We start from the raw sequence: 22,823 nt of genomic DNA on the forward strand, positions 1-22,823 counted from the left end.
AACCGCCCAGTCCAGATTTTGTTCCCACAGAAAAATAAAAATCTTTTCACCGGCCCGAAACAGCAAAAAAAGAAGAAATAACGAAGAGCTCACAGTGATCAGTTCTATATCGTACATCACAGTATCGTTGTATCCGAAATTTCAGTCGTTATAACCGGGCTCGATATGCCTCCAGATTCACATACTTTCAAAAACGTACGAAAAGATTAAAAGTAACACGTATGGTACAACAAATTTATTGAAAAGCTTATACATAGTGACCATGGTAAAAATCAAGACAAATTACAACATGCGTGCGCAGTGTCTTATCCGGTGTACACTGATACATGGCAAAATCGAATTCCACGCTTAAAACAATATCACCCCTCGTTGAAGGAGGCACACGCAGTGATAATCTTTCTGACGTACAGCAAATCCCACTCTCGTTTGATCTGTAAATAGCAGCACCTCCACCGACGTACAGGGTGGCCAGAGATAAACTTTACATCTTCTTCCTCGCCTCTTGCAGTTTACCTATCGAAGATCAAACTTGGCACAAAGCCTCATTCTGTGCTTGAGTCCAAAGAGCATGGAGAGATCCCATTATCTGATAAAGCAATCAGGAAGATCTTCTCAGCCACGTGTATTTCTATGGGCAATATACCAGCCGAAAATAGCTTACGCTCGCGTCATTGCGTTACCAGATACGCACTCGGAAGCTCCGACTGGATGTACATACAACCAATTTGCCAAACGAATGCGAGCCTAAGTAAAAATAATATTTTGGTTTGGGTGTGGGTTTGGTTTGGACTTGATTTTGGTTGTGGCTCTCGCGGAAGATTCCAGAAATGCCCCCTTGTGACACCATGGCCGACAATCTTCGCGTGGTAGTGCCCGAAGAAGTGTCTAGAAATTAAATTAGTCCCAGTTGCTTATCACATAATGAGGCCCCTTCAAGTTTTATACCATTCAAAGCAGAAAGCGAGACTGTGCCAAGTTTGACTATCGGAAGGTAAACTAGAAGTTGCAGCATGAGAAGAAACAAGAGCCAAGTTTATCCTTGAACAAACCTGTACAAAGACATGCAAGCCAGCTTTAGCTTCAAATAATTATGAATATATGTGTATCGATAGGAGCCTTTACAGAACATACCATCCCTCCAAAGTGTTGGACACGGACAAACTTCCTTATAAGCATCATCTGTACCACACCGTTATCACAAACACCCTGTAACCCGACATATGGAATAGCATGCTCAGCTTGTCAATTTTAAAAATACTGGGTTTTAAATCATTATGCCTAGTACAGGAACTAACAGAACAAATTAACCTTCTTTCTTATCTTACGTAAAAACGATAAAGAGTCGGCGTCCGAAACGGGCAAATTTTTACTTCCACCGAAAATTAGGATTATTTGTCTTCCTCTCGTCCCAGAGATTCAAACATCAGCTTTCCAGGATTGCACTGTATCTCCTCTTCGTGCATGAAGCATTTTGGTCCGCAGCGTTGGAAGCTGCGACGCTGTTCATTTGTAATATATTGTAAGATACGACAATAAAGACGCTATCCATTTAATCCTAGTGATTCAGTCTACCTGAGTGCGTGATACTGATGACTGTTTTATAATTGATGTGCTCATTTGGATGCATGCCTCATCGGTGTCCGTGGAGCATGTCCACGTCACACCGCTGCATTTTTTCAACGGCGAAACCGGACAGTATATAGAAAAGGGAAGAAACGCGGCACCATGTCCTCGAAGATTAATATTCTCACCACTGCCCAGGCAGGACTATGCTGCAGTCAGTTGAACTGTGTCCTCAGGACACCATATTGTCGAGGAAACACACCACGTGGTTGATACGTAAACATAAACAGAGAACGCCAAGCAGCGCATCAGACACGTTTCTGTGCTTTGCACGACACTCCATGTCCTCCGCATCCTCTTCTTTGGTGTCAGTTTTAAAGGAGTACAGGGGGCCATCCAAAAAAAATTCAGATTAAGACATCTGATGAAAGTGTGCATGTCATTATACCGAATAGCGCGAAAGGTTTTGATGTGTGCAATTTGTTTCCCAGAAGAAAAAAACTAACATAAACATAGCTCCGCGCCTTCACCCTTAACTCGCCACTCCAGCTATAACGAGGATGAGGAGGTATGATGGCACGTCACCGATGACGGCATAAGGAGACTCGTTCTGATTTGCCGGTCACTGGGGGTCAGCGCCTTGTCCCTTTGCCGCCGTAAACCTGTTTTGCCAGTATTCCCGGAGAATTGGGGATAGAAGGAGCGGCCGAAGCATTACCGAGCAAGGAGAAAGGCTTTATCAGAACCCCGAACAGCCGAGTAGCAGACGACAGCGGAGTAGCAGACAACATTTCTCTAGGCCAATCAGCGAGCGTTCTCCTTATAGCGTCAGCGCGAGGTTCCAGGCAGATCACAGGCTGGTGCTGCTCTTCACCACCGTTGCGCACGGTCGCTTTTTGCGGCGTATTTTAAATTCAATTTCTGCGATAATTATGACTCCGTGGCGTAAATTACTTCGCATGGTGCATCTTACTCGCCTACTTAACAGTTTTATAGGAAGAAAACTGGGTGTTAAAAATGACTTCTGTGCTACTTTAATATACGTGCTCATAAACGAAAACTACAATTACATTGATGGTTGCTCGACATCAAGCACTCTATCGGAAGCAACCGTGTAATATACTTTCACTGAGCGGTGTCTTATTATTGTGCAACTGTTGATGCTGGGCCCACCGTCACAATAGACCTCTACCCGAGAAACGTCATCATGACGTTGGTAGACAGACTGAAACTGAAACAAATCGGAAGGGGAGGGCTGGGTTCCACGAATGGGCACTTGCTCGCTGCCTCGTATATTGAAAGAAAAGTAGGACCAAAGGTCGCGTCCCTTTCAGGGGCCATCGTAATCCCCTCAAGACCGTGGCTTTCGGGTGCGACCTTGTTCGCCCCTAGCTTCGAGCGTAGTCCAACTCTACCAAATTGGTGGCGCTGTCGAACACTATGATGTCATTTGTTCACAAACAGGAAGAGGTCTATTTTCAGCCTTCGGCAGAGCCAATATTTCAATAAACATATCAATCAGAGTTTATAAAAGCATCCCAGCAAAATGTGCCATGTATTGGGGGTCGTGACCTTGAAGAGGCGAACCTACCTGCTGCCGTGACATACAGTGAACAGCTCACATTTCCCAGCGAAAATTCATCCGATACTGCCAGGGCACGCTTGCACCGGGTCCTGCTGCATCACATAGTGACGTGTACCTCACTTATTCTCATACAGGGTACAGGAAGAAGTGGGAGTGAGTCTAAAGCATATGCAAACCAAAGACCTCTTCCACGAGCTACAGGTCAACTACAATCATTGTTTTTGAGTAGGAATGCATGTTCATTGTTGTGCAACTTGCACGGCAGCGCATCATCAAGGCCGGTAACCCATTCACAGCGCATGAACAGGTGGAAAGAGCACAGCAGCAAGGAGCAGGTGACACGGGTTGACTATACATGTCCTCGGCAGACTTCAGGAAGAACTGCGCCGACATCCGTCTGAATAGACTACCGAAAACCCAGAGAGAACCTCAGACAGTGCAGCCGGTGGCAGGATTCAGAGTCAACACCTCTTTGTCTTTAGGATGACCTTGGAGCGACCACCGCAAAGGGGATGCTGTATTAACTTGTCTACTAGTGAGCACACGTATTTCTACACTACTAAAAAATAATAATAAAAAAGCAAATGAAGATTTACAAATTCATAATTTACACATTTTATTCTAAAACCGCGGGGGTGCTGCTAAGTTTATTTACAGAGTTTGCGAGTGTTCACACAAGCGTGTAATCTACACAGTGACTGACTTTGCACCACACGCACATGCAGTGCAAGATATTTTGTAGTGCCGTATGCGTCATTATTAGGGTTCCGGGTTTTCGGATTTATCCGAAAAAATCCCCAAAAAACGTACGCACGTACGTAAGCAATTCGGATTCATCCGGACAACTCTGCCTCTGTGGGTTCCAGTAATCGACAGCTGAGCAAGAAAAGCCATGCCCTGATGACAGGTTGGATCGTTGCTTCTGGTATTGAGATTACCTCGCATCGCGCGTTACCAACCCCTGTGGCAAGGAAGGGTGGCTCTGTTAGACCACATCCACCGTGCGGCTGTCTTCCGCGAAGCATATGTGTAATGCGGTAACTCCATCTTTGCCGAGAGGAAATTCGCCATTGAAGTCATTAGTGTGTTACTTAATTGCTCGCGGACCACTGACCGCGGTCGAAAAGCCCACGCGAAATACTGGTGTAGTTTCACTGTTATTCCGCGGAATACATGACAAGAGCGACAAGGCAACGGAGCGCTTACGTCCGCGGAACCGATATCACCTATTTCCCTCTCTGGAAAAACGAGGAAACGTCATTCTGTAACCGGCCAATGGTGGTACGCCTTTGAGAAAAGGAGTGCCGCGGTCGCGCGGGCGTCTGGACGGCGCCCTTCCTTCTCTGCGCGCCGCACTCCCACTCCTCCGCTTACGGAGTGACGTCATGCCTCGGGAGCTTTTGCAGCGCTGATCTTTAAACTTAGTTTAGTTAATATCTAAGCATTTTTCGGACGAAAAAATTAGCCGGGAAGACTGTTGGCCGATGGTACAGTGGTACCGGTTTCGTAGATGGGTTTGCGGATGTGACCGCCTCTTTAACGGAGATATGATAAATAAAAGACTAAAAGCTCTGAATCCTTGGTAAACATAATAAACTCCGAAAAACGACCTCCGAATATGCCAAAAATTAAACTCCGAAAACCCGGAACCCTGGTTATGATTCCCCAATATATCGGTGAAATGGGTATTCTCTCTCACATACCACATTCATGCTGACACGTAAAATCTGCTACTGAGTGACCGTGACATGTAAACCTATCACACTTCAGGAGATCCATGCAAGTGCATAGAACACTTTTGTATTACATACTGCCTTTATGGCAAAGATACTCTGCATGACACACAAATATAGTAGAATGGATGCATTCACGTTCCATCGGTACTCGAAGGCCCAGCTTAACTACGCCATGCTAGACATACCTACACCTAAAACACTGTACTTTTCAACCTACTTCTACAGGATTTCTGATTTCCTTGCAGACCACAATTCTGACAATACGTAATCCTGCAATCCTGTCTGGCCCTTGCAAATGGCATCAACACATTTATACGACTAAAACGTAAATTATAACGCTCATTACTAATGAGTATTGAAATAAAATGTGTCATAATTTCCAACATTTGCATCGCAGCATGTTAGAAGAGTGGTTTCGGCATTGTTGTATCACATTACATGCCATTAGTAAACCATCTCTTGATGGGGTACCAAGCTCTGTTTCCATAATGATATGCACATTAAATAGCAGCAGAATCATTGACTCAGATTCAGATTGCTCACTATATCAATCTACTAATGTTAAGCCTTATGCAACCATTTTAAAATGTTACTTCTGGTCATCCCAACTTATTAAAGGGTAGTTGATTCTCACAATGGCCACAGGAGAAAGTGCATTTCTTTGGTTGGAAATTATAGGCTGCATATTTTTCAGCCAAACCTGAGAATGTTGAGATAAGTGAAACACGATATGTACAACCACTCCCGTCAATACACCGACTTAGCAGCGTAGCCAGAAAAATATTTCAAGATGGCGTCTAAGGGAGCTTTACATGGGGGGGAGAATTTACTTGTTTTCCCTCTCCCAAATGCACTATGAAAGGTACAATTTCGTGGGTGGGCTTGCACCCCCCCCCCCCCCCCTGGCTATGCCACTGTATCGACTCAACTCCACAAAGTACATTTGGTTTTTATGTGCATACCTGCCTGTGTAATGTATTTGTGTTATGAGTTAACTCTACCATTATTACATGTAATTAGGAAGAGAAGGAGGGAAAAGTATTGCCTAATCTAACACAAATACGGGAAGTATTAATTGGGTACCAATTATCGGTCGCATAATGTCACAACCGTGGGCTGACAAACTGTATGGGATTGCAAAGAACTGCAAAGACAGATGCATATGTGTATTTCATTTTGTGTACAGCCAAATTTGTAATTTGTTGTTACAATGTGCAACTGCAGTGCAAAATCCAAAATTTACAGAATCAGTGCCTTTCTTCACTTTCAGTTTCCAAATGTGCTGTCCAGGTACATTACAAGTATGATTTATAGAAGATTATCATAACGATGCTCCATTATTCTGCATCTGGATCTATACCACATATTTGTATTTTGCACATTGTTGTCATTGTGCAATCATAATGGATGTAATACGATCATAATGCATGTCTAACTTGCATGTCATGGTACGGACAGACACGGTGTGCTATAATGTGGTAGAACGGGATGAAGATGACAATTAGATTATATAAGATAGGGGGCAATGACATGACTGCACATTGTGCCACACATTGCTTTCAGTTCTTGTCTGTTATTGGAAACTATTATTGAAAACCATTGTCGCACTCCCTAGATGAGCAGAATTTCTTATATCAGCCCCGTCAGAAATCCCAATTAAATTGATTAACTATTAATGCGTTTCAATTACATGTATGTGTGAAAAACCTAACTGACAAAATCTCTAGCTGATGAACAATACAGAATGAGCTTTGAGCATAAAAATTGTTTCTTTGGCCATTAATGTTAAAACTATCTTTCAGTACACATTCGTAATGCCCATACCTTAAACGTATATATCATTGATATAATAATACACCGTGTCTTTCAATCTATGCATCCAACAAACACGATGGACGTCTATTTGTTGAACGATGCTTGGCAGGTGCAATCCATGACTTGTTAGGGTGGTACTGTAGAAAATTCACAACCTCAGACAGAACTGATTTCTTAAGTAGCAGTAGGACTGAAGCTTATGTATTACAATTCAAATTATGTAGCAATCAAAGTGCTTCATTTTGAAGGTCATAAGCAATCCCTAACTTAAAAAGAAAAAAAAAGAGAACAGGGTTTAAATGTAGTATCTTGTTTACCATACTCCACAGTGACAAAGAACTATGTTCCTCATTACACAGGACTTCTGGAAACGCAAAGTGCAAGACACTCAGGCTGCTCAGAGATTGCACAAGAGACTCGTTCAATCACACGCAGACACACACGCACATGAACAAAGTCTTGAAGTGTTATGTACAAGAAGCTCAGTCCAGTTCACAATACACATGAAGGAGTTGTGGTACTGATGCTGCCACCCGGGTGATCACAGCAAAACCCTAGGTACGTGTTGAAGCACACAGCAGTCCACTACCAAACCTGGAAAAGGTACACATGTGCCACGTTGTCCAAAGGTGATATTTGTACACCATGCAGACGAAAATGGGATTCATCAATTCGTCTGCATGCAATAGTAGCTGCCTGTGAGAAACTCCACCAGAATTATAAAAACGGCTTCCTGTAGGAAAAAGCTAAAAGAACAGATAAAGCTGACCCCCCATCTGATCTCGCTTATAAGAAACTCCACTTCAAGCGAATATCCAAACTCAACAACAAAGTCATGGTTGTAGCAGTCAAACCCGGAACAATGGTTATGATTACAGCGTGGATAAATATGCACTAAAAGATCCCAAGATATGCATGCAACTATGCACCAATATATGGAATGTTTTTCATCATTCTTGGTATGAAGGATGCATCTAATGAATATTTGACAACATTTTAGTTTTAAAAAAAAATAAGTAAAGGCGGAAAAGATGGGGGTGCGCAAATTGCGCGGGAATCTTCATTACGATATTCAAACGCCGCAACATTTTAGTATGCCGGTAATATAGGCTCTCGGTAGAGCCGATATTGACGTTATCACTGCATTGTGCAAGCACGAAAGAAGTACTTAAATACGGCGCAACCTCCGACGGTCGGGAGGCAAAATGCCGTCCCACTACCGCTCATATACATACTGGTGAAATACATCAAGACACTGCTGGAAGGCGCCGCTAGTCGCACTCGTGGGCGTTCCCAGTATTTTTTCCAGAAGGGGGGGGGGCAAGAGTGCGGACCCCCACTTCTACGACACCTTTTTCTGGAGGTGGACGTTGCATGTGGGTGTTCAGAGGCTCCTATTATGACTAGGGATGTGCGAATATTCGAATTCTCGAATTCGAATCGAATATCAAACGCTCGAACTATTCGATTCGCGAATCGAATATCCAGTATTCGATTTTTCGAATATTCGACTATTGCGCGATTATAAATGACACAACCCGAAAGTCGGCTTCACCTGGTGCTTCCGTGCACGAGGTGAAGCCTGCTTTACGAAATTGCCCTTGCTGCAGGATCAACACAGGCGGGACGGTGTTTAGTTTAAGATAACGTTATCCAAAGTTAGTTTTGTAGACATTGTCTGTGGAAGGGGTGGCGCCTCTCCCACATGCAGTTTATTGGTGCCGATGAGGGACTTTGATTTGATGTCTGTGAGGTTGCCTTTAAAAAGTTAGGACTCTCGAATAATGATTACAGCCCACGAACAAGAAGGATGTCTTAAAGATGCCCTTTGCATCTAAAATTTCAGTAGTGCAACTTCCTAGGGCGAGTGCAAAGAAACTAAAAGGTGTTCATGGCGAAGCTGAAGCAGGATGAAAATTCGTTTGTTTCACAAATGGCCTGTAGTTGTCTGAAACAATTACAGCCTCATCCATATAATATGCTACTGCCTGGCATAAAATTTTGAAATGAAGGTAACCACTCCAGTAAGTGTAGGCTCACCCGAAAAGCAGGAAGCACTCTCATGTAACATTAAAGAGTAGGGGCTTTAAAGAGAAGAATTGCATGTCTCTCTTGTGACAGTTAATGCTAGAAAAATTACACTAAAGGCATGGGCTGCGAAATGGAAACTTTTAGTGCGAAAGGCACATATTGAAAATTTTGCACGAATATTCGATATTCGATTCGGTATTCGGAATTTTTTCCCCCATTCGATTCGACTTAAAATATTCGGATTCGCACACCCCTAATTATGACACCTGAGAATAATCATTAGAGACCGGATTTTCATGCAAATGCATATTTTTTCCTGAAGCTGGTTTACACTGGGGGTGACATGAAAGCACATTTGAGCCTTGTCCCAAACGATTTGCGGTATGCATGTAAATGCATATTTCATACGTTGCTGCATATTTTGCGTTTTTGCTGCGTATTTCCCCGCTCGTCAAGTATGATGTATCGATCTGAACCATATTTCGCATTGCAAGCCGCCGATTACGCACTCGGCATCGTGCACCGTCTGCTCCGATTCCTTCCCTGCAGGTGTCGATGCCACTCTGGCTGCGCTGTACGCAGCTTGTGCCCTCCCTGGCCTGCCACAGAGAGAATGACACTTTCTCTTCTCGGGCGCCTACCGTGCGTCTGCCGCTTTTACGTCGTTTCCTTATGATCCCGAGACCTAAGCCATCAATTTCATGCCTCTATACAAGAGATGAACAACAGAGAATCCAGATTTGTGCACCGACGGAAGGATATTACTCTGCAGGATTTGCAAGGAGGAGGTAAGAAAGGAGCGTGCATGGAACGTTCAACTATAGACGAGCAACACTTATGTTTCATCCCTTGACGTTTACAAGGCATAGGGAGCATTACGAACGAGAACCTCTCAAGCAAATATGCTTAAAAGGGGCTCGCTTTGCGAGGCAATGTACGCGCAAAGACGCTTATTAACGACGCAAAATCAAGGTCGTTCTTTAGTATTTACTTCACAGAAATTCACTGCCACGGCTGTCTTTGTTTTCTGACTCTTTTTTTTTTTCCTGTCTCTTATAGGTCAAGGCAGAGAGGAAGTTCCAAGTGGACCAGCATGTGAGGTCGCAGTGCCATATTTCTGAAAAGGCAAAGAGGAGCAGGACTTCACAACCCCTACTTGCCCACGCTGCGAGCTCTCGCCCTGAGTTTGACGAATTTTGTGCGGACCTCTCTGAAGCCTTTGTCGCGGCTAATATTCCGTGGTGCAAACTCGAAAACCCGACTCCAAGAAAATGCCTCGAGAAGTATACTCACGGGAGGATACCGGCAGAGTCAACTCTCCGCAAGAATTACCTTGCTCTTTTGTACGAGAAAGCCGCGAACGAAATAAGGTCTTCTGTTGGAAACTGCCCAATGTGGGCCGCTGCAGATGAGACGACGGACGCTTGCGGTCGCTACGGAGCGCATCTTGTTGTTGGAAAACTTGGTGAAAATCAAAGGTCCAGGCCTTATCTGCTTGCGAGTCGAACACTTGAGAAAACAAACCACGGCACTGTAGCTAGATTCGTAAACGATGCTCTCAAGCTACTCTGGCCAGATGGGGGCGGAGAGAACTTAAGGATATTTTACACAGATGGTAGCTGCGTAATGATTGATAAAGGCTGCTGACACCCTGAAAGTTTTCCATCCAAGCCTCGTGCACGTAACGTGTTTGGCGCACGGCCTCAACCGCGTGGCAGAGGAAGTTTGGGTGCTCTACCCACTCGTCAACAAGATGGCGTCAGTCGCGAAGAAAATTTTTGTGAAGGCGCCAAGTCGAAGAGAAACGTACCGAGCAATAATGCCAGACGTTCCACTGCACCCTGAACCTGTTGTCACAAGATGGGGCACCTGGTTGGAGGCAGTCGATTTCTATGCAACTCACTTCGACAAACTTGAACGACGTGGTGAACACGTTCAGTTCCGAGGACAGCAGCGCTGTCAGAGAAGCACAAGCCCTCTTTCAGAACCCAGTCCTAGTTGGGAATCCTGGGAATCCTTGGATGTGGTGAAAGGTGCACGCGAGCAGCTCGCAAAGATTATCAGTCCTGTCGGCGCAAAGGTTGTTAAAAAACTTGACGCCGGGCTACAAAAGAATCCTGGATTTGTCATTATCCGAGTAGTCGGCGACCTGTTTGATTCAGTACCTGACGCCACCCTACCGGGGGTTGTGCCCGCACACCTACTTTCAGCTTTCAAGTATGCTCCACTCACAGCGTGCAACGTAGAGAGGTCATTTTCGAACTACAGTAGAATCTCGATGATACGATCACGGATGATACGAATTTCGGGATGATACGAATTCTTTTCCGGTCCCGGCCGGAATGCCTATTCTTCCCCTCGGATGATACGAACGCGTTATCTTGCGAATGAGCCGAGGATGCGACAGAGGTCGTTCCCCCGTGACGCGAGAGCGCGCGAGTCATGCTGCTGCGTCTTTCGAAATGGGAGGGCGATCCTCACCACGAACTCCCTTACATCATGTAGCGCAATGCAAGCAATGACTTTCCTTTTGGTGGTGGTGGTGGTGGTGGAGATAAGATCAAAGATATTGAACGGCCCCGAACCTTATCACCTTATCTCTGTTTTGACCTTTTTACCCCCCTCGCAACAATAAACCGCGAAGCTGCGTGACATCGCTCTGGCGGAAAACAGGGGCCAGAACCCCAGAACACGTGGAGGGAACATATCAGGACAACTTGTGGCAACATTACGCGTCACCATTCCGCAAGTCGGCTTCACCTAACGCCTGCTTGCTTTAGGAGAAGCTCGCTTTAGACCACTGTCGCGCGACTCGCGGGTGAAAAGCACGTGCTACGTCTTTTGAATCATCTCGCGTATTTGGGCAGCATTTGCCAAAAACGGAGACACAAAAGCGTTACAACCGACCTCTTTCATTGACAGTAACGGAAAACGAACAGTCACTGTTTATTTTCTAAGATTTAATACAGAAGCCGACACTGAAGATTTTTGTTTAAGTTTAATTTGTACAAGCTTTCGCGTGGAGGTCCACGCTTCCTCAGGTACCTGAGGAAGCGTGGACCTCCACGCGAAAGCTTGTACAAATTAAACTTAAACAAAAATATTCAGTGTCGGCTTCTGTATTTTGTTTATGTGATCTACAGGACTTGACTCCCCTCTTCGTATACGCTTCTTTTCTAAGATTTCTAAGATTCTAAGATTTTCTGAGATTCGTATCATCGAGATTCTACTGTATAAGAACATTTTGACTGACAGGCGCCAGAACTTCACTCCAGACAATATTGAACGGTATCTGGTGGCAAACATTTTCTTCAACAGTTTCAATCAGTGAAACACGGCCTCGTATTATTTTTTCTGAATATCCCGCTTTGGTTATCTTTCACTGTAACCCCAACATATCCGGTTAAATAAAAAGGACTTTTACACTTAGAAACCAATCGTTTCGGCGGCGGTGTGCGAGATCGCTTCATGTACGGCTCGAGTTTCTACCGCATATATGACATATTTTTACTGCATGTTTTGACCAGGTTTAGTGCATAGTTGCGTGCATATTTCATTACTTTTTAGCACATATAAATCCGGTCTCTAATAATCATTACGACCTATGACTAAAGAGTGCACTATTTTCACAAGCGACCTTGGAGTTCCAGGGGGGGGGGGGGCATGACCCCCCCTTGCCCCACCTCGGTACGCCCATGGCTTGACAACTGAAAGCACGCTATGTTCGCCAGCTCTGTCATGTTGTGCTGTAAGGTTTGTCATAGCGTGTTTGTCCAGCATTTCTTTCCGCATTTTGTAGTGCGAGTGACAGTTACATCTATCGCGTCAGTGGACCATCATCCGAAAGTGTGTGCAAATCAAGCAACAGCATCGCAATAACTTTGGTAGCACTGACGGCATTGTGAAAAGCAATCACCACGGTTGCTGAGACGCGCATGCAAAAACGCGGGTGAGCAAAATACATGATTTTGTGTTTTCTCGTCAGTTTTAGTGCTAAACTAGGGGTGCGCAAATTATGCGAGTATGTACAGTAGAGACGATCTGTGAATTTTCAGAAACAATATGCCGTAACACACAAAATATGCACCACAGAGCCCTTCTAATCGGTCCCAAACCACACTCAAAAGTGTTTTTTCATCGTTAAGATACGAAATCATGTTGATAAAAAAAACATGCATTTGCATGAAAATCTGTGCTTTAGTTATGATTAATATGTATTAACAACTAGTGCATACTGGTTGATTTCCTAGTACAGGACCTAACAAAGTGAATTCAAGGTACATGTATATAACAATCGCAATTACGACTGGCTATATGATGTAGCAATCAAGCTACAAGTGGCAATCAAAATTAGTTAACTTTACTCCACATGTTCTGAATATTTCCCTGGACATAGCGCATGATTTAAGCGCAGACGCTAAGGCCGGCCCTGTCACCCATTTGTCCACTCATGTTTTCATCGGTACTGCATGAAACAGCTCAGCGGATGTAAAACCGTTACCCACAAATGCAATATTCTCACTGCAAGATTTTGACCTGTTTACATAGCACCTCTGTGACAACTGTGTAGTAGTAATAGACTAATGCGACACCCTTTCATTTCGCAGTTTCAATTCTTTGGGAATCAGGCACAAATCCCATGTTCACAACCTCCAAACTTTGCGAATCCTAAATGCTACAATTTGTGGCTTCAGTGGCTTATGTTGCTTTTGCAAAAAAATAAAAAAATAATATAAAAAAAATCTGTGGCTTACGTCACCATAAGACAGAGATAGCCTACGATAAAAGCAGGATAGCACATACTTGTGCTGCAGAATAGTTCAAACACATACTAGTAATCTGTAAGCCCAACTGCAAAAAACAAAAACAAAAAAAGTATGAGACTGCAGCATAGTTTTCGAGATATCAATCCATGCTCGGAAGTCTTGATGTGCCCTTCAAATTTTGGAAACTAGGGGAAAATAGAGGGGCATGTTTAAGACGGGCACCAATAGTGTGCTCCAAAACAAAAGCATACTTGTTGCAAAAAATGGACGCAGCTCAACATTTTCAAAACTGGAACATAGTGTACATGAGTACCCAACCTTGTCCACCTACCCAAGTGGTGCATCACACGTATCGCAGCAGTTTTTTCTGGTCGTCCTCATCTTCTGTGTCGTACACCGATCGCCAGTCTCTAGGCCTTGCCCCAAGACAGCGCCACTCGCAGAAGTCCAGTAAGTTCTTGCGAAATCCCATGCTAGGTAAAAGAAAACATACTGATACACAGACGAGAAGACATGACACATACATGGTGTCTCACCTTCTGTGTTACAATATGTCAACATAAGTGATAAAGAGATAAAAGCACTGAAACTACTGTTTATTGTACAAGCTATATCGTACAAGCTCTCGTGCAGTGGACTGCATTTCATCACGTCAAAAGAATCTACCATTATGGGGCCAGAAATAGAAAGCTCGCCCCCCAGATTTACCTTATTCCATTACAAAATGCATTCCCTGCTACAATCGTAATAGCTGAGAAAAAAATCAATAAATAAATAAAGCAAAGAAGAAAGAACGTTGTTTCTAGATGCACAAATTGCCACCCATGTTTGGCATTGGCTTGGTAAATTTTAGAGTGCAATCCAGAAAATTCCATTTCTCATGGATGAAAGTCAATAAAAGTGCTCGTATGTCAAAAGATCACTGAAGACATGCACCCCATAATATGTCATCCATACTGAAGAACCCCCCCCACTCCCCTTTCCGACGAGGGACACAGAAAAGGGGACAAACACAACGAATTCTCAGACACAGCTGAAAGTTTATATGACCAGCTGACCTACTTCCTAACCATTCTGTCTGTATGCCACTATGAGTGTAGTTCGACGCTTGGGAAAATAAAGATCAAAGAACGGAACTCAACATTTTTCGTATACTAATCTTACCACGTGGTCGAAAAAAAGCAATTAAAAGATTGTCAAAACCATACTTACTCAAACGGGCTAACCATGCGTCCAGAATTATTTCTCCTGAAATGCGCGTAGCGTGTGCAGTTCATGCGCTCGTTGGTCGTCATCGCCAGCCAGACGATCTGAAATGTCCAATGACTCGCCTTTAAGAAACGAGACTCGGGAACAATACTGATTACAACACAAAAGGTTTCAACGAAGGTACAGCTGTTGCACCACCACCACCACCTCGTACCTGATAGAGTTGGCACACGAGCAGGCAGGCAACCCATGTACTGTGGAGCAGAGTATTGGCTGCCACCCACGCAATCCACCCGCTCGTCGTTGTCAGCGCTAACCACACAGTTCGGGCTGCAGGATCTTCCACTTGGTTCAGCTTGTTTCGCCAGACTGATATCAGAAAATGCACGTGTCGCCTCGTCATTAATTCAATCAAGTTACGGTTATGTGACAACACTGTAAAAGTAGAAATTTTCGCAAGTACTTAATTTTCGCGATCAAACTTTTTTCGCGAAACTAAGGTTCCGCGAAATATACGTAACGGAGATGAAAAAATATGGGCACTGGAATTTGCAATGATATGAGCTCCACATAGACAAATCGATTTACTTGACGACCTTTATCCTCACAAATTTGTTGTTCTTGTCAACAATTTCTACAATCGAAATGCTACTTCAACATCGGTAGTTTATTCGCATAGTGGATCACTTGGCACTGCAGATACCTGCTTTCAGAAAAGCAGCATGTATCTTGTTACTGGGTTGCAGTTCAATGTAAGCCTCTATAAGTCAGAAGGCATGTAGAAGCCGGCGAATTCTCATCATTTACTGTCGGCAGTGTCATGGACCCCCGATCCCGCAAATTCCACTTCCACACGAACTTGCGAAATTATGGCCCCGCAAAATATTCCCGAAACGCCCTACCACACGAATTCACAATTACTAAGACCCCGAAATTAACCACTTTTACAGTAAGTTACATTTTGTTCCATGCTGTACACTTACAGGTTATGCATCCATACCAGCTCCAGCATAGCATGACGAGGAGGAATACTAAGTAGTTGACAAAATAAACGTGATTCCCAGAGCCTATTGGATAAGAAGAAACATAGGGTTACCATTGGGTTAACTTCGAGCCACAGGGTGTATAGACAACTGACTTGGTCTTTTTAGGCAAAGGTATTTGTAAACAGCATAAGACAGCGGCAGTGCTGTCACTTGGTGCATAGAATACTAATATTGTCACTGCTCAGCTAGTGATTTCTCGTGCGCCATTTACCAACACCAATAAGTACCAGGATTAAAATTGTAGCACACCTTCGATCGTGGTATTGCCAGTAGATTAAAGAATATTATTGCATAGTTATATCTACGCCAGTTTGTTTCCAAAAGACACAAGCGAGTTTCCAAACCAACAGTCGTTGAAAGTGGGATCCATTCTCCACGGGACAACCACGCTAGGAAATGCTATCTTTGTCTGGATCGAGGTCAACTAAGGTATCGGTAAAGCCCCCAGCTTTCCGCAGTGGAAAATTTACTTTTCCGTGAAGTAAGATTTACAGATCTGCAACATTCTGCGGTAAAGAGAAAACAAGAAAAAAAAGTGCAACATTCTCCCAAAATTGCACATACTCATCCCACATGCTTTTCAAGCCTTTCGTAACTTTCCATGATAAATAATATCATCCATAATGATATATTCTGCAGAATAAGGGAGTACTGAAACACTGTCAACCTCTCTCTGTGCCACCGTGATCAGTGGTGTCAGGCATTGCAGGCGTGACTGATCGGGTTCTAGCCTGCTAAAATATTGCAGATCAACTGAAATCCTTACATAATGCTATAACGTATAGGGGGAAACAGCAGGTTCGGCGAGACATGGCCTATTCTGAGACATGGTCAATTCATGGTCAATAAAGCTAGGGCTTTAGGTATCGAGAACAGACTTAAGCTCGTGCCACTTCCGGTTGTTCCCATAGGGTGTTGTCTCTGCCAGTATTCAGCCATATTTCTTATAAGAGACAGCCATGAGCTATTCACACGTACCCACACAGTTTCCGACCCACGGGCAGTGATGGTCGAAACGTGCGACACATCGATTGCAGACCGAGCAATGCTTCGACCGTAATGGCCTTCGGACCAAGCAGGTGCTACAGAAGAGTGTAGGGTCGAAGCCGTCACGTTCTGCCAGCTCTACAATGGTCTGTTGAGCAAAAGTAGCAGACACTGTATCATCGTTACAACTACGCAGGGACTGGTGCAGACAGAATTACCCTGTGCTTCTCCTGCTGGTTAGCATAAATGACACCAGGATCTGACTTCCAAGCTTTGAAGAAATAATAGAAGAGAGGTAATGTGCTCAGGCTAAACAGTACACTTGTCCACAGGTCACCCACATCTGAGCAGCAGTTGAGGTTTTAGCAATAACTATAAATTTGTCATTGTTCATTGTGCTATCTTCCTACCATTTTTCCATTGTAAACCATTATGAAAAGTTAACATTTTTCTTACGGAATTTCCGGGCTAGTGTCGAGAACTGGTGTATTCCGAATCACGAAGTCCCGGGATTTTCTCAAAAAAATTCCGGGATTTGGGGACTTTAAGGGAATTACTTGTTGGCATAGCTAGAGCTGAGTGCGGGTAAGTAAATCCGTATCGGCACCAATGATGTACCACACGCAACGCGTGATGTGGGCGTACCCATGCTACCTGCGGACTCAGTGCGGGTACAACCGCATTTTACCTGCAACGTCACCTAATCTCTACTCGCTAACAGTAAAACTACGAAACGAATCAGAAGAGAGAATGATATCATCCATAACGATGGTTAGTTATAAGCATGTCATGCGGTGAAGTTCTGTTTTAAGAGTCAGTGTGCGAAAACGACTGAAATGGTAAGAGCTAGCCCAGTCCGACCGCTATATTGCGAGATGGTCAGCTCGTGTGTTGCCGGATAGAGTTGGGTTGAAAACAACCAGAGCAATTTCCACGAGCATGCGCTCATTCGCTTAATGTTCGATGTCGAACCTGTCGGTAATTTAAGTAAAGCCAAAGGTGCTTCGGTGAAAGGTTAAATGACCATGGGATATGCTAAAAAGTCTACTTTTGTGGGTATTTTTAATATTTTAACAATATATTTATATTTTTATATTTATTTATTTTTAATATTCTCAATAAAAAATAGAGAAATTCTAAAATTGATTCATAAATTAGAATGGCAATATATTGGGGAAGATATTGGGGACCAAGTTCAAATCTCAAAGGTTGCGCACGAATGCAGTCTCGGTTTTATTTGAATCCCCACTCCCATTCCAGGATCCGCCAGGGAAAACTCCCAAAATCCTAGGACTGAAAAAAATGAACAGGGATACCCAACACTAATCTGGACATATCCAAGTTTTACATGACATCATACAAATAATTCTATAGAATTATATTACAATCTTATTCACAATAATAAAGTAGTAGAACAATTCATTATAATTAAAGTAGAGTAAAAAGTGACTCAAAGGACATCAACATATGTTCACGATACAGATCTTCAAAAATATTGCACAAAAGCCTCCTATTGCACAACAATATAAAAGAAAACCACATTCTTGAACATAGTGCTAAAAAATTTTGTGCTGGAGGCAAGGGAAGTCATCAAAAACAAACTTCTGGATTTTGAGAGAATAATGACAGGTGTGTGATCATCTGATGATGAGGAATGAAGCTGAATGTCTCAAACAACACAGTTAAAGAAAGGTGTAATCAACCGGCAAAGCAAGGATACAAGGCCACAGATCGGTGAACCATGTCACATACATCCAGAACTTGGTTGACAGGTATACAGACATAGGCAAGACATCCATCAGGCGTTCGTCAAATAAAAACCTGGAAAAAGAAATTGTGTGCAGTGAATTGCTTTATTTTGACAACTCAGGCAAGGGGGCATCCTGCATACCTTGAGACTACAGCTGTGACAAAGCCTGTGACCAATAACAAACAGAGTTTGACTAGACTTGATTCCGGGCAATCAAGTATTGCTCCCACCACATAAAATGCCAGGAATGGGGAACAGAACATCGCCCAGTACTTCAAGCTCTGCAGCAGATAATAAAGTTCCTGTTCAGTTCCTGTTAGAACACGTATGTTACTGTGTGGAACACACGGGCGACACCCACCTTGTCTCGGATGATGCGCACGAAAAAGTTCATTTGGGAGACTTTTTTAACCGCCTCAGCCTCTTCTAGCCGTTTTTCCAGCCACAAAGACTTCAACTTTTGCGCCATCATCTTGGGCGTGTCACCCTACACAATGTGTCATTACAATGTCTCAATCTGACATCCACAATTTACATCAGCCAAGCACATTCCAACGCTGTTGAAACTTTTCATTTCTGTAATGCGTAAACGAGCAGAATGGGAGGGATTCGAGCTGATTTGGAATAGGATTTATTACAACAAAATGACCAAGTCACACAACAAACAACTTGTTGAAACGAAGTTACTTTTATGTGGGTAATTAAAAATTCTGGTTAATTTCTCTGTTTACGAAGGTCCTGTGACTATATTCCTGTTGATTTGTCAATGTTTATTTCTAGATCCTGGGTAACTCAAAACTACTTACTGTATTTTGTCCAACTCAAAATTATTGGGGCTTCATTAAAAGCCACTTGCCTGTAGCATTCAGGGCTTTCTTTACACATGTTTTGCTACCACTCTCGATGCACTTTTAAGAAAGTGAAAGTTGAGTTTATGACAGCGGCGGATCCAAGGAGAGGGGGCGATCGCCCCCCACTGCCACTATGTGCTTTGACAAAGGAACAGCCCCCCACAACCAAGGGTGTGGATCCACCCCTGGTTTATGACTGTCAATTAAGACTACACAGTGTACAAATGATGTACATTAGTTCATGCTGAGGCTTCCTGCTACAAGCTTATGCCAGGTACTCACAGTCCTTAGAGGAGCATGGAAAGGACTTGCAACATATATTCTTTTTTACACCATCATGCGCTGCAATCGTAGTTTTTGAAGGAAATGTGTGTCCCAGGCCTTGAAATCCTAATTTTCAGTTCTCCAGACATATTTGTTCTCAAGTCTTTCCGTGCGCCTTTAACAGGTACAGTCAACCTTCACTTTATGAACTTCCTCATTAGAAACCTCGGCTTATGAATGGTTTTTCTGGTAATGTTAGCCACTCGTAAATTGAGGGTGGACTGTATTTCCAAAATAAACAATGCCGAACACTGAAAGTGAAAGGACCAACAGTAGTGACCCACCTGGGCATTTTTGGCAAACAAGTTTGAACCAGCCTTGACCAGCAGAGAGACAGCATTGTTGTTCCGTACATAGACAGCCCAATGCAAAGGGGTATTCCGATGAAATGTGTCAGTCATGGTGAGACTAGCACCAAGCGTTATTAGCAGTCTCGTTGGGTCGCTCCTACAACAATACGAAGAGGAAGCTCATCTGATGAAATCTGCCTGGTGATAATTAGAGCCTGAAGTTTTAGGGTTTTACCCGATTCTTCCCAGAATTTGCACCCCAAATTGAAGGTTGACACTTTAGGGTGAAACCTGATTTTTACCCGGCAAATTGCCTTCACTGGGATGTCTGTAGGAATGCAATAGCTTATTCGTTTGGCAGCAAATGCAGTTACATCACCGTTTGTACCAAACGAGTACAGTTCGTTTGTAATAGAGCCCGATTTCTCCCCAAACTTAGTGTACCGGAAGTTTTTTTTCACCCGAATTCGCATGAATTTAGTGCACATGTTTATTTACCCGATTTTTACCCCCCCAATTTAGAAAAAAATATTTCCCGAAAACTTCAGGCTCTAGTGATAATGCATCGATGAAATTATCTTTTTTATTTATTTTTATTTTTTTCACGTACGTCATAACCCTGTACGCAGACCACATAAGTGCTGTCATGCCGTTGGAATCTGTTAGGTTGACTGGCTGGCCCTTGGCTACGAGATAGGCGACAATGGCTGTATGGCCGAACTGGGCCGCCAGGTGTATGCAGCTGCAACCTGTGTGACAATAATGGCACATCACCAAAAGGGTACAAACTAACCAGAGGCATGGTCAGTTGGCACACAAAACGTGTGCTTGCTAACTGAAGAGGTGCACCACTACTAAAGATGTGCAAGAGCTTTGATTGTGTCACTTGCAGGGGGGGCAGTTAGTATCTTGAAAGTAACAAATTACCTTCGTGAATATTTAGAGTTCTGCTCAAATACCTTTTGAAGTCGAGCGTTACTCAGGTACATTTTAACCTAGTACTGAGTAACTTAACCTAAATACTTATTTGAGTAACTTGCACGCAATAATTTTATTAAAAAATCAAATTTTTATAGGTGTGTGTTATCTACGGTGCACGTTATCGACCTGGAATTACGGTGCATTAGAAAACCAGGCATCTCAGTAGGTCAGAAGGTGTTCAAGATAAGGTTGCCAAAAAAGATAAAAAGCCATTTGCTCTCTCTCTCTCTTGAAGTGTATGGCAGCATATTCCTGAGCATGGATTAGCCAGCGTAGTTTATCGCACCAGTTTCAAAAGTGTGCTTCCGGTCCACTACAACTTCCAAATGAATTAATCCCTAACTCACCTTCACCATCAACCACAGAAGGGTCAGCTCCATGTTGCAGCAGAAGCACTACCATTCCCAAGTGACCTTGTCTGAATAAAAGGAAACAATATGTCTCCTTACATTGAATGGGCGACTCATCATCATTCAAATAAAATTGGTGTTGAATGTGTAACTTGAACTACAAAAAAATTATACGAGATAAAAACAAAAAAACAAAAGGGGGATATTGTCAACAAAAACCAGTACCGAGTGGCCCAGTGTAAAGGCGAGGACATCAACTCCCCACCAATTGCGTCGACAACGGCTCCTTTCGAGATATAGTAGTTGACGATCTCTCTGCGGTTGTTGATGGCAGCCCAATGGAGGAGTGTGACGTTCTCAGCATCAGGCCGGTTGACGTCGTAACCTTCTTCCTCGATGATGTGACGACACCGGTCAAAAATTCCGTACCTGAGTTTCAAGGTGGGCTTAGTTGCTGTGCAAAACACAACGTGTCACACAAGGTAGAATGCGTACTGCGTAGCTTTGATGATGTCGTACGATGAGTAGTCATCTTCTGCACGGGACGTGCCAGGAGCTGTTTGTGATTTGTTGGGTCCCCGTTGGGCATCACCCTCGCCTCCTGTGTCTTGCGAAGTATTGCATGGCACCTGCATTCCAAGTAGAACTTAAGGGAACATATTTTACGCAGAAGAGTAAGGTAACTGCATAATCTGGCAACAGGGTACTCTGCACGACTGGTGGCAATCGCCATCAACCGTGACAACGTCGGACTATTTGCCATTTGAGTGTACCTATTATGTACCCCTTCGCAGTTGCGACAGAATGGTGGTCGCTCAATATACCAGCCGACTCGAATGTGTGCTGTAGAAAGCGAGCGCTGACTGTCATAAAATGCAAAAAATCCATGGAAACTGGCGCAACAGAATTGGGAACCTTACATTCGCGATACGGTTCACACCAGATATGCGAACTTGGAAATAAATCATTGAGAAGCAAATAATTTGCCTGTCTGAGTCACAGAACAGGTGAGAGCCAGTGTGCGCCGACGGCTCCCACTCCTACCTCCCGTACGCACCGCACACTTTTCTGAACAGTCAAAATTGACACACATCATCCACACACCTGTCCTGCAGTTGCTGTGTAATATAGAGGTGTACAGGTAGGGTCAACAGAGTCGTCACCGATCATTGCGGCCTATGCATGGATCCAGCGATCCACCGCTTGTTAGAGCCGTCGCTAGGGTTAGGGGGTTAGGTGTGTGTTGCCAATGTTGCTCGATGCCAGATCAGCCGGACTACCTCCAGCCAGTAATTTCGGCACACTACCACATTGTTGTACTGTCGTCATAAAAGTGTTTTGCATCATTTTATTTGCAAGGATACGTTTTTTGGAAGGGACAGTAGGATATGACACGCAGATCAGAAAAAATCGAAAATGGGTTTCGAGTCCCTTAAAATGCTGAGGTATACTTTGCTAAATGAATAACGTTTGACATTTTCGTGGCGTTAGGAACAAACATTAGGAAACAGCCTCTATAGCATAGAAGCTCTGTAGTGT

General features: G+C 43.6%; 1 protein-coding gene across 1 annotated transcript; it reads right to left on the bottom strand.

Moving 5' to 3' along the window:
- Positions 1 to 3,747: 3,747 nt before the first annotated feature.
- Positions 3,748 to 22,534, bottom strand: LOC135394123 (palmitoyltransferase ZDHHC17-like). The gene is made up of 16 exons (XM_064624645.1): positions 22,389 to 22,534; positions 21,780 to 21,913; positions 21,510 to 21,713; positions 21,282 to 21,352; positions 20,564 to 20,702; positions 19,948 to 20,110; positions 18,850 to 18,975; positions 18,630 to 18,769; positions 18,459 to 18,559; positions 16,957 to 17,081; positions 16,730 to 16,886; positions 15,689 to 15,772; positions 14,920 to 15,074; positions 14,709 to 14,806; positions 13,828 to 13,969; positions 3,748 to 7,293 (listed from the first exon to the last, which is right to left on the bottom strand). The coding sequence occupies exons 1-15, from the start codon at positions 22,452 to 22,454 to the stop codon at positions 13,840 to 13,842; spliced, it is 1,893 nt and encodes a 630-aa protein (XP_064480715.1). The 5' UTR covers positions 22,455 to 22,534; the 3' UTR covers positions 3,748 to 7,293; positions 13,828 to 13,839.
- Positions 22,535 to 22,823: the final 289 nt, after the last annotated feature.

Source organism: Ornithodoros turicata, chromosome 5 (assembly GCF_037126465.1).
Source record: "Ornithodoros turicata isolate Travis chromosome 5, ASM3712646v1, whole genome shotgun sequence".
NCBI lineage: Eukaryota > Metazoa > Arthropoda > Arachnida > Ixodida > Argasidae > Ornithodoros > Ornithodoros turicata.